The sequence below is a fragment of the Protobothrops mucrosquamatus genome, unplaced genomic scaffold (assembly GCF_001527695.2).
Source record: "Protobothrops mucrosquamatus isolate PMUCROS unplaced genomic scaffold, P.Mucros_1.0 scaffold5200, whole genome shotgun sequence".
Lineage (NCBI taxonomy): Eukaryota > Metazoa > Chordata > Lepidosauria > Squamata > Viperidae > Protobothrops > Protobothrops mucrosquamatus.
The window spans coordinates 30,547-41,628 of record NW_015391068.1 but is presented as its reverse complement, the minus strand read 5'-3'; the positions used below and the strand labels follow the sequence as shown (position 1 = coordinate 41,628).

General features: G+C 48.9%; 2 protein-coding genes across 2 annotated transcripts in view; one reads left to right on the top strand and one right to left on the bottom strand.

Annotated features, from left to right (window-relative positions):
* NUMA1 (nuclear mitotic apparatus protein 1) overlaps positions 1-2,184 on the bottom strand; it is a gene marked incomplete at its 3' end in the record, with an annotated part of 22,745 nt that extends 20,561 nt beyond the window's left edge. Inside the window, exons 1-2 of the mRNA XM_029286822.1 lie at positions 2,140-2,184; positions 1,267-1,352 (exon numbers count right to left, since the gene is read on the bottom strand). Coding sequence (XP_029142655.1) covers positions 1,267-1,352; positions 2,140-2,184 — 131 coding nt within the window. The remainder of the gene's footprint in view (positions 1-1,266; positions 1,353-2,139) is intronic.
* Positions 2,185-4,852: 2,668 nt separating this feature from the next.
* Positions 4,853-11,082, top strand: part of LOC107299626 (leucine-rich repeat-containing protein 51-like) — a 31,878-nt gene continuing 25,648 nt past the window's right edge. Inside the window, exon 1 of the mRNA XM_015828987.1 lies at positions 4,853-4,920. Coding sequence (XP_015684473.1) covers positions 4,853-4,920 — 68 coding nt within the window. The remainder of the gene's footprint in view (positions 4,921-11,082) is intronic.

Here is an 11,082-nt window from a genome sequence, read left to right as displayed (position 1 = left end):
AAAGAAAGAAGGAAGGAAGGAAGGAAGGAAGGAAGGAAGGAAGGAAGGAAGGAAAGAAAGAAGGAAGGAAGGAAGGAAGGAAGGAAGGAAGGAGGAAGGAAGGAAGGAAGGAAGGAAGGAAGGAAGGAAGGAAGAGGAGAGGAGAGGAGAGGAGAGGAGAGAAGAGAATCAATCCACTTTGGAAAAAGCAAAGCCAACTGAGGGAAAAGGGAGAGATTTACAAGCTGAGCCATGCTGGCTGAGGAATTCTGGGAGTTGAAGTCCACCAGTCATGAAGGGGCCAAAGTTTCCCTCATGCTGGCTCAGGAATTCTGGGAGTTGAAGTCCACCAGTCATGAGGGGGCCATAGTTCCCCCATGCTGGCTCAGGAATTCTGGGAGTTGAAGTCCACCAGTCATGAGGGGGCCATAGTTCCCCCATGCTGGCTGAGGAATTCTGGGAGTTGAAGTCCACCAGTCATGAAGGGGCCAAAGTTTCCCTCATGCTGGCTCAGGAATTCTGGGAGTTGAAGTCCACCAGTCATGAGGGGGCCATAGTTGCCCCATGCTAGCTGAGGAATTCTGGGAGTTGAAGTCCACCAGTCATGAAGGGGCCAAGGTTGCCTACCCCTGCCTTATACACCGCTTCACAGTGCTTTGCAGCCCTCTCTAAGCAGTTTACAGAGTCAGTCTGTTGCCCCCAACAATCTGGGTCCTCATTTTACTGACCTTGGAAGGACAGAAGGCTGAGTCAACCTTGAGCCGGTGAGAATCGAACCGCTGGCAGTGTGCAGAGTCAGTCTGCAACGCTGCATTCTAACCCCCGGGCCAACAGGGCTCTTATTATATAAGATATAACTGAATAAATAATCTTGGACCAGTCTTTCTCAACCTGGGCAACTTTAAGATAGGTGGACTTCAACTCCCAGAATTCTTCAGCCAGCGGATGCATACAATGTGGGGGGGGGGGGGAAAGGGGAGAAAGAGGGAGAGGGCAGGGATGTGGGGAAGGGGAAACACAGCTCAGGAACAGTTTGAGGGGTCAGCAGCATCCTAAACAAACAGGGTTCAAGACAGAGGTCCCCAACCTTTTTGGCTTTGTGGACTGGCGAGTGGGGGGGGGGAGGAGAAGAGGAAATGGTTCCGTGTGCGAATGCTGGCTTCATGCCCACCATTTCCGCAGCCTGATTCCGCACAAGCTGCAGCCCGGCACGGGGGTCACAGCCCAGGGGTCAGGGACCCTTGTGCTAACTATAGCCTACAGGAAGAAAGCCGAAATCGGTCTTACATTTTGCCGATGATCTTGAGGAAGAGGCTGCAGTCCTGGAGCTGAGATAGGGAAGTGACGGCATCGCCCAGCTTCAGACTGTTCACCTGCGGAGAAGGAGAGCCGGGTCAGAGGCTGCCAGGCCAGCCACGTGCCAGGCAAGGGGCAGAATTCCCGGGGTGTGTGTGTGTGTCCTGCCCGGCGTCGCTCTGAAACGCTGGTCAATGAGGCAGGTTGCAGTTTGCCAAGACGGAGCAACTATGCCAGAGAAACATGTGGGAAGGGGTTCCCAAGGACCATAAATTCTGGCCCGTGCTCAGAAAGAACATTTTTTCCCTTTTAAGTTCTCCTTAGGCCATTAAGTGAGATTTTAAAGAGATTTTAAACTCTTCCATTATAGGCCACATAAAAAAAACCATTTTTAAGTCTAATTCTAGCTTTCTTTTTGTGCCAAGCAGGCTTCCATAGCAATGCCTCTTAAAAGATACTAATTGATTTAATATTTAGGATCTAAATCAGGGGTAGTCAACCTTGACTCTTTTATGACTTGTGGACTTCAATTCCCAGAATTCCTGAGCCAGCTAAGCTTCTGGGAATTGAAGTCCACGAGTCATAAAAGAGCCAAGGTTGACTACCCCTGCAATAAACCCATAAACCTGAAGAGTCACCAGTTGGGGCAGACGCATCCCATCACGTCTCACCAAGGGTAACTGTTAAGAGGTGTGGACTTCAACTCCCAGAATTCCTCGGCCAGCCATTTTGGCTGGCTCAGGAATTCTGGGAATTGAAGTCCACGGGCCGTCAAGGGGCCCTGGGTCGCCCACCCCTTCCCCAGCTTGAAGGAGACCACAACCCAAGGGGTTTTTCTCAACCGTAATGAAGGGGCTACCTTACCCAGGCCAGGAGTGCCGAGATTCTGGTGTTGTGAAGCGACGACATCTTTGTGTCTTTCCCAGGTTACATTCAAGCCTAAAGAAGCAGGAGAGAGAAGAAAGAATCCATTAAGGGCAGGAAAAAAGGAAGTTTCCGCCCCACCTAGGAAGCTGGGCAGAGGAAGGCATGAAAGGCAGCAAAACCACAGGGTGAAAAAGGAGGGGCTCCTATGGAAACTCATCAAGGAGAGAAGCAACCTGGAACTAAGGAGAAACTGCCTGACAGTGAGGACAATTAACCAGTGGAACTCCTTGCCTCCAGAAGCAGTGAATGCTCCAACACTGGAGGTTTTTAAGAAGAAACTGGACAGCCACCTGTCTGAAATGGTATAGGGTTTCCTGCCGGAGCAGGGGGTTGGACTAGATGACCTCCAAGGTCCCTTCCAACTTTATTATTATTATTATTATTATTATTATTATTATTATTATTATTATTATTATTATTATTATTATTATTATTATTATTATTATTATTATTATTATTTACAACCTGGCCTTGCTTTAAACAAGCGTTTGGATCACGTAGTACAGGTACTCCTCAACTTACGAACACCCGCTTAGTGACTGGGATCTGTGACATTTTCGCCGGAAAGTGGCACGCGCTTCTGGTTCCCAGCAAAACCAGCCCTACGGCAGGGTCCCCAACCTATGCTCCACCGCCCATTGCAGGGCTGTGGCCTACTGGCCACAGGACATTCAACTCCACTTGCGCTAGATTTGTTCGTGCCTGTGGGTAGGCGCTAGCAGAGGCAGTGCCCAGCACTAGCACCGTGCGGGTTGCGTGGCCCATTTGCGCCTGTCCACAGCGCTAGAAAAGGCAGCGCTGCAAAAATGGAGTCACTAGCACCGTGCGGGTTGCGTGGCCCATTTGCGCCTGTCCACAGCGCTAGAAAAGGCAGCGCTGCAAAAATGGAGTCACTAGCACCGTGCGGGTTGCGTGGCCCATTTGCGCCTGTCCACAGCGCTAGAAAAGGCAGCACTGCAAAAATGGAGTCACTAGCACCGTGCGGGTTGTGTGGCCCATTTGCGCCTGCGCGCAGCGCTAGCAGAGGCGGCGCCTAGCGCCTGCGGAAACAGGTCCGTTAGCACTGTGCGGGTTGCACGGCCCATTTGCGCCTGTGCGCTGTGCTAGCAGAAGTGGTGCCTAACCCCTGTGGAAACATAGCCACTAGGACTGTGCGGGTGCGCATGGCCCCATTCACGCAAGGCCCTGTTTGCGTGCATGCGCAAATTTTACAGCTGTTCTCTTTCCCTCCAGGCCAGCAGCATGAAAAGGTGGGTGGCCTCTGCCCTATGGGCTTGCTTAATGAGCATCCAAACATGGGGGGGGGGAGTTCCCCACAGCAAATTAGCCTAAGTCACCAACACACACACACAAAGACACACACACACACACACACACAGACAGAGGTTTCCCAACTGCTGCTGCTGCTGCGTTCAGGCCTTTGATCCAGCTACACCCACTTGCAATGGCTCAAGACCAGGGATTTTCAAACTTGGCCCTTTGATGACTTGTGGACTTCAACTCCCAGAATTCCTCAGCCAGCATGTCTAGCTGAGGAATTCTGGGAATTGAAGTCCAGGGGTCTTCCAACTTGGCCCTTTGGTGACTTGTGGACTTCAACTCCCAGAATTCCTCAGACTGACGACTGTCGCAGCACCCTGTGGCCACCTTACCAAAACATGGACACTTGGGAACGGGCAACTGTGTATCCGACAGCCGCAGTGCCCATGGGGTCTTGGGATTGTCTTTTGCAGCTTTCCGACAAGCAAGGTTGGTCAACAACCGTGCCACTAACGTAACTGCAGTAACTCCGTTAACAACGGTGGCAAGAAAGGTCGTAAAACGAGGCAAAAACTCATTTAAGGACCGTCTTGCTTAGCGATGGAAATTTTGGGCGCGGCGGCGGACAAGAGGTCGAGGACGGCCCGCATCGGCTGACATGTTTCTTTGCTATTTTATTTTATTTGTTAAATGCAGAAATGAACAAACGCCCAAATGCAGGCGTATTTCACAACCTCCCGGTGTGCGGCTTGCAACCGCTTTGCTCTTGTTGCTCCAGAACCACCAGGAAGCTTGAGAAACCTCAACCCAAATAATTGCAGCTCCACCTAGGCGTGAAAGTTTTCATCAGCCTTGGGCCGGTCACCACCCCATGATCTAGCCATAAAGTCACAACGCACATCGCACAACAGCAGCGACAGCGACAGCAACTCAGCGGCGAGGGATTCCCCAGCTCTACACAATTCTTACTCAGCTCAGCAGGATATGCAACCAGAGGCCAGGAAAGGGGGAGGCAGACTTGCTAGCGGCTACAGAAGAATGTACACAAACACACACACACACACACACACACACACACAGAGGGAGCACGCCCACAGAAAAACCGCTTGGAAACACCCACAAGATTTAAAGACGCACGTTTCATGAAAGGGCTGCATTTTCTCGCCAGCCGGAGATTTTTAAGCGGTTCCAGCCACGATCTTCACAACTCCCAAGTATGTATGGTTGGAGTAGGGGGAGTGGGAGAAAGAGGGAGGTACTAAGTATTAGCCCTGCTTTATAAAGCCTTAGTAAGGCCACCCCTGGAACACGGCATCCAGTTCTGGTCACCACCACGTTACAAAAAAAGACGTTGAGGCTTTGGAAAGAAGTGCAGAGAAGAGCAACTAAGATGACTGAAGACCTGGAGACGAGAACATACGAAGAACGGTTGCGGGATTTGAGAATGGCCAGTCTGGAGTAAAGAAGGACTTTAGGGGTTACTTAAGGGGCTGCCATAGAAAAGGGGGGGTGTCCACCTATTCTCCAAAGCACCAGAAGCCAAGGCAAGAAGCAACAGATAAAAACTAATCAAGGAGAGAAGCAACCTGGAACTAAGGCAGTTGACACTTTAGCCCCGAAAGCAAATAACTACCAGCACATTAAAAAAAAACAAAGTTCTCCAAAATACTACAGTCTACACCAGGGGTAGTCAACCTTGGCTCTTTTATGACTCGTGGACTTCAACTCCCAGAATTCCTGAGCCAGCTATGCTGGCTCAGGAATTCTGGGAGTTGAAGTCCACGAGTCATAAAAGAGCCAAGGTTGACTACCCCTGGGTCTACACAATAGTGTTTGTCAACCTCAACAACTTTAAAATCCGCAGACTTCAATTCTCAGAGTTCTGGGAGTTGAAGTCCACTCATCTGAAAACGGCCCACGAGTTATCAAGTCGCAATTCGTTTTGCAAAAAAAAAAAAAAAAAAGCTGTAGTAAACTTAATTCCAAATTAGGAGGGATTTGTGCTGCTGTTCCTCCCTTTGATCTGGCCAAGGGGTTTTGGGTGGGTTCCACCACCCTGCCATTAAAAAAAAAAAAGTAATCAAAATAGTAATCTTTATTTTCAGCTATAGCTTTTCTGCAAAAGTTAAGGCTTCCAAAGGCGATCTAAGATCCTACACCTGGCGGGTGCGCACGGCTCGGATTTTCTGAGCTGCAACCCACCACGTGCACGTGAGCTGCCCAAATGCGTCACCCACGGCGGAGCTTGTGCACGCGGGGTTAGCGTGACGGGGCCTTCTTGTTCATTACGACATGCAAATCCTTTTCTAGTCAACGGGCAGGCATGCGGAGGTGTTGACAAAGGTCTGCTGGCACCGGCACTCCCATCCTGAACAACAGGATTCCCCCCCCCAAAAAAAACACAACTGAAGGCGGTTTAATTTTCTTTCCGGTGTAATTTTACATCGACTCATCCAGCATGACAGACAGCCTGAAGCTCTTCCCCTCCCGTGGACTCTGACCTCCATTAGCTTTGGCCACCATCCCAAGGTCTCCAAGGACGAGCCACTCCTTGGCAAAACTGCACCCAGAACTCACTAGGATTAAGGACCGTCTGGTTCCTTGCGCCGTATAAATTCAATAATAAGTAGATGGTTAAATAAATAAATAGAGTCATCGCAGAGGTATAAAATGCAAGGGCTGGAAGGTCCACGCATTGCACCGGCTCGCCCGTTAGGAGAATCCACTGAGATCAAGCCAGGAGAGTCTCCCTTGCATTTTTAAAATAGTAAATAGTAATATAAACAGCAGCATAATCAAGGGATTACCAAGAGGAAAAAACCACTCCCACCAACATTGGCAGGGCCAGCTACTGTATATAAACAGAGGAAAGACCCCCCCTCCCTTCTAACACTGATGGGGTTCCCTAGTTGGGTCATGAAACGTCTGCAAGGAAACCACCAAGCTCAGAGAGCACCAAGGACCCCACAGTCTTTCTTTCTTTTCTTTCCTTTCCTTTCCTTTCCTCTTTCTTTCTTTCTTTCTTTCCTTCCTTCCTTTCTTTTTCTTTCTTTCTTTGTTTCTCTTCTTTTTCTTCTTTCTTTCTTTCCTTCCTTCCTTCCTTCCTCCTCCCTTCTAGCACTGATGATGTTACTTAGTTGGGTCATGAAACGTCTGCAAGAAAACCACCCAGCTCAGAGAGCACCAAGGACCCCACAGTCCTTCCTTCCTTCCTTCCTTCCTTCCTTCCTTCCTTCCTTCCTTCCTTCCTTCCTTCCTTCCTTCCTTCCTTCCTTCTAGCACTGATGATGTTCCCTAGTTGGGTCATGAAACGTCTGCAAGAAAACCACCAAGCTCAGAGAGCACCCAGGAGCCCTACAGTCTGAGGAATTCTGGGAGTTGAAGTCCCCAAGTCTTAAAGTGGCCACGGTTGAGGACCCCTGCAGTAGAGAGAGAGAGAGGTCCAGCCCTACTTAGATCCAGTCCTATAAAGAGCTGGATTTTAACACAGCAGACAAAACTGGACGGCTTAGGACAGCGGTGTCCAACCTGGACAACTTTAAGACTTGTGGACTTCAACTCCCAGAATTCCCCAACCAGCCTATAGCAGAGCTGGGGAATTCTGGGCGCTGGAAGTTCACAAGTCTTAAAGTTGCCCAGGTGGAAGAGCCATGCTATATAAGACATGTGGGACTTCAACGCCCAGAATTCCCCAGCTCTGCTCTGGTGGCTGGGGAACTCTGGGAATTGAAGTCCACGAGTCTTAAAAGTTGCCCAGACTAGACACCCCTGGCTTAGCAAAGCTGAATGCAGACTCAAAGGCAGAATCCCCACATTACACTAAGCCAGTGGTTCTCAACCTTTTTAATGCCGCGACCCCAACCGGTCGTAGGTCGAGGACTAAACCGGTCGTATGTTGAGGACTAAACCGGTCGTATGTTGAGGACTAAACCGGTCGTAAGTCGAGGACTTTCCCTGCCCGGGAGCGTCGCACATGCGTGGTTCTGCCCCCTGCGCCGGCCGAGGCGTAGCTGGCAAGCGGCAGAGACGGAGCAGGCCGACCACCAGCTGGCCCAGCCCAAGGGAGGTAAGGCACCCGCCGGAAAAGGGGGAAAAATGGCGGACAAAAAAATGGCGGACAGCCTTGCTTGGCGACCCCCGTGAAATGGTCGATCGACCCCAAATGGGGTCCCGACCCACAGGTTGAGAACCACTGCACTAAGCCACCGGCAATCGGGGCGGGTCACACATCAATCAACGGCTCGGTTGCTCAGTAATTTACAAAAACCTCCAGACCCACAATCGGATTAGCTGCTGCCCTGCGCATTCAGCTGTTCAATCACCGAGGCGTGAACGAGGGTCACCGGATCTCCCTTGATCCGGAAAACTTGCAAGGGGGAGGGGGGGGCTGCCGCTGCTCAAGATGCGCTTGCATAGATATTTTAGGGATAAAGCGGCAGAGGATATGAATGAGCAGAGGGGTGGGTGGGGAATTCTGGGTGTTGAAGTCCACAAGTCTTAAAGCTGACCAGATTGGATAGCCCTGCAGAAACAGGACGGTTCTGGTTCCCTGGTTCTTCTGGGCTATTGGACGATTCCAATAAAGGAGAATCTCTGTAGCTCAAAGCTGAAATGAGGGTCCTTGGTGCTCTCTGGGCTTGGTGGTTTTCTTGCAGACGTTTCGTAACAATAACAATAATAATAATAACAACAATAAAGGTTGGAAGGGACCTTGGAGGTCATCTAGTCCAACCCGCTGCTCAGGCAGGAAACCCTATACCATTTCGGACAAATGGCTGTCCAGTCTCTTCTTAAAAACTTCCAGTGTTGGAGCATTCACCACTTCTGGAGGCAGGTGGTTCCACGGGTTAATTGTTCTCACCATCAGGAAGTTTCTCCTTAGTTCCAGGTTGCTTCTCTCCTTGATGAGTTTCCATCCGTTGCTTCTTGTCCTGCCTTTTTCAGGNAAAAAGAGGAATTGTCGGTGCAGCACAACGTTCGGGAACCACACACCCAGCTATGTTTGCAATCCGAACTCCGCAAACCAAGCAAATCAAGAAATTCTAAAACCATCTGGCGTTCCGCGGATTCCCTAGTGACCCAGTGTTTCTCAACCTTGACAATTTTAAGGCATGTGGACTTCAACTCCCAGAATTCCACAGCCAGCATTGCTGGCTGTGGAATTCTGGGAGTTGAAGTCCACATGCCTTAAAATTGTCAAGGTTGAGAAACACTGCCCTAAGTCAAAGGCTTGAACGGCTCTGCCTGGCTCTATTTCCTTTCTGGGTTTATTTACTAAGTTCCTCCACCACGGCAATCAAAATTAATTCCCAGTGGGTCAATTAAAAGGAAAAGCAAAAAACAATACACCACCCCAGGCAGCAACGAAAACCAGCTCTAAGTCTCAAAGTGCTGGGCGGACAGTCTCTCTGTAAGCAGGCTGCTCTAGGCACCCCTCTCGCTGCTCCTTGGGGTGGTCCCGGCCCCCAACCAGGGGGAATGAACCCAGGGCTTTTAAAGACAAGGCCGGGCAGTCCTTGACTTACGACAACCGATCTCCAAATTTGCTGCTAAGTAAGACATTCATTAATTGCCCCGTTTTACGACCTTTCTTCCCACGGTCGTTAAGCGAGTCACCGCTGTTGTTAGAGCTAGTCGTAACGGTTGTGAAGTGAATCTGGCCTCCCGATTGGTGGAAGGTGGCCAAAGGGGGGGGTCACATGACCCAGGATGCTGCAACAGTCGTAAGTACATGCCAGTTTCCAAGCGTCGGAATTTTGACCAGGTGGCCGTGGGGATGCTGCGACGGTCAGTAAGTGTGAAAAACGGTCAAAGGTCACTTTTTTTAGAGCCACGGCGAAACAGGTGGCAAATAAATGAAATCATAATAATGTTTTGCTTTGATTTTGAAGCCAAATCTCTCAACTGGATTGTTCCAATGAAACGTTTCGAATAGTAAACGGCACGCGTGGGGAACAAAACTCAAAACCAGCTGAAGTGTCCTTTCTTTTGTTTAAAAGGACAAAACCTGGGGTATTTTGCATGTTTGAGAAATGAAAAAAATAACAAGAACCTAAAAGCAAAATTTTGCCCCCGTGTTTCGATCCCGGGAAGCCAAGAAAAGAATGGAAAGCAGTTGTCAGGGTCAGCTACTGGATAGCAAGGTTCCAAAAAAAGACAAAATAAAATATTTGTGAAAATTCTCATTATGAAAGCAACTTTTTCCACTTTCCCCTAATGCTTCCTTCTCTGAATTCAGAGATATTCTACTATTCTGTCCTGGAGGCCTGAGAAGACGAAGACGAAGACGAAAAAGAAAAAGAAGAAAAAGAAAAAAAAGAAAAGAAAAAAAGAGAAAGAGAAGGAAAAAGGAGGAGGAAGAGGAGGAGAAGAAGAAGAAGAAGAAGATGATGATGATGATGATGATGATGATAATAATAATAATAATAATAATAATAATAATAATAATAATAATAATAATAATAATAATAATAAAGTTGGAAGGGACCTTGGAGGTCATCTAGTCCAACCCCCTGCTCAGGCAGGAAACCCTGCACCATTTCGGACAAATGGCTGTCCAGTCTCTTCTTAAAAACTTCCAGTGTTGGAGCATTCACAGCTTCTGGACTTTGCTGGTTAGAAGGTCAAAAAAGGTGACCTCGGGATGCTGCGACCGTCATAAATAGGAGGCAGTTGCTAAGCAGCTGAATTCTGATCACGTGACCCTGGGGATGCTGCAACGGTCGTGTGAAAAACGGTTTCAAGTCACTTTTTCCAGTGCCGTTGTAACTTCGAATGGCCACTAAACAAATAGTATTTCGAGGACTACTTTTAATAAAAACGTACACCAGGAGTGGGCAACCTTGGCTCTTTTATGACTCGTGGACTTCAACTCCCAGAATTCCTGAGCCGGCATGGGAGAAACTTTGGCCCCTTCATGACTCGTGGACTTCAACTCCCAGAATTCCAGAATTCCTGAGCCAACCATGCTGAGAGAAAAGGGAGAGGTTTCCAAGCTGAGCCACGCTGGCTCGGGAATTCTGGGAGTTGAAGTCCACGAGTCATGAAGGGGCCAAAGTTTTCCCCATGCTGGCTCAGGAATTCTGGGAGTTGAAGTCCACGAGTCATAAAAGAGCCAAGGTTGCCTACTCCTGACCTATACTATCCATGTTGTCCTGTAGAGGTCAGGAAAAAAAACACCAGATGGGTTTGACTTGCAACAACTGGCCAGCTGCTGACACAACACAGCAGCAGCCTCTGCTCAAAAGGAAGAATGATGGATTTCTCCAGGACAGGTCATAAGTTCTGACAGCTGTAAAGCAGGTCACCCACATAACTGACCCAATTTTACGGTCTTTTTTTTCCCCCCAGCAATCATTAAGCAGAACAGTTGTCAGGGGGGAAATAACAGGGCTGTGGAGTCGGAGTCGAGGAGTCGGAGTAAATTTTGGGTACCTGGAGTCGGAGTCGGAGTCGGCAAACAATGCACCGACTCCGACTCCTACTAAATTTAGATTGGAATTAAAAAAAAAGCAAGTTTAAATGTCCCAATTCACAAAAAGTTATAATTAATGACTTCTCTACTGTAAGAATAAAGACCAATGCATGCAGTGCCTCACGTAACCGCAAAACGAACACGTT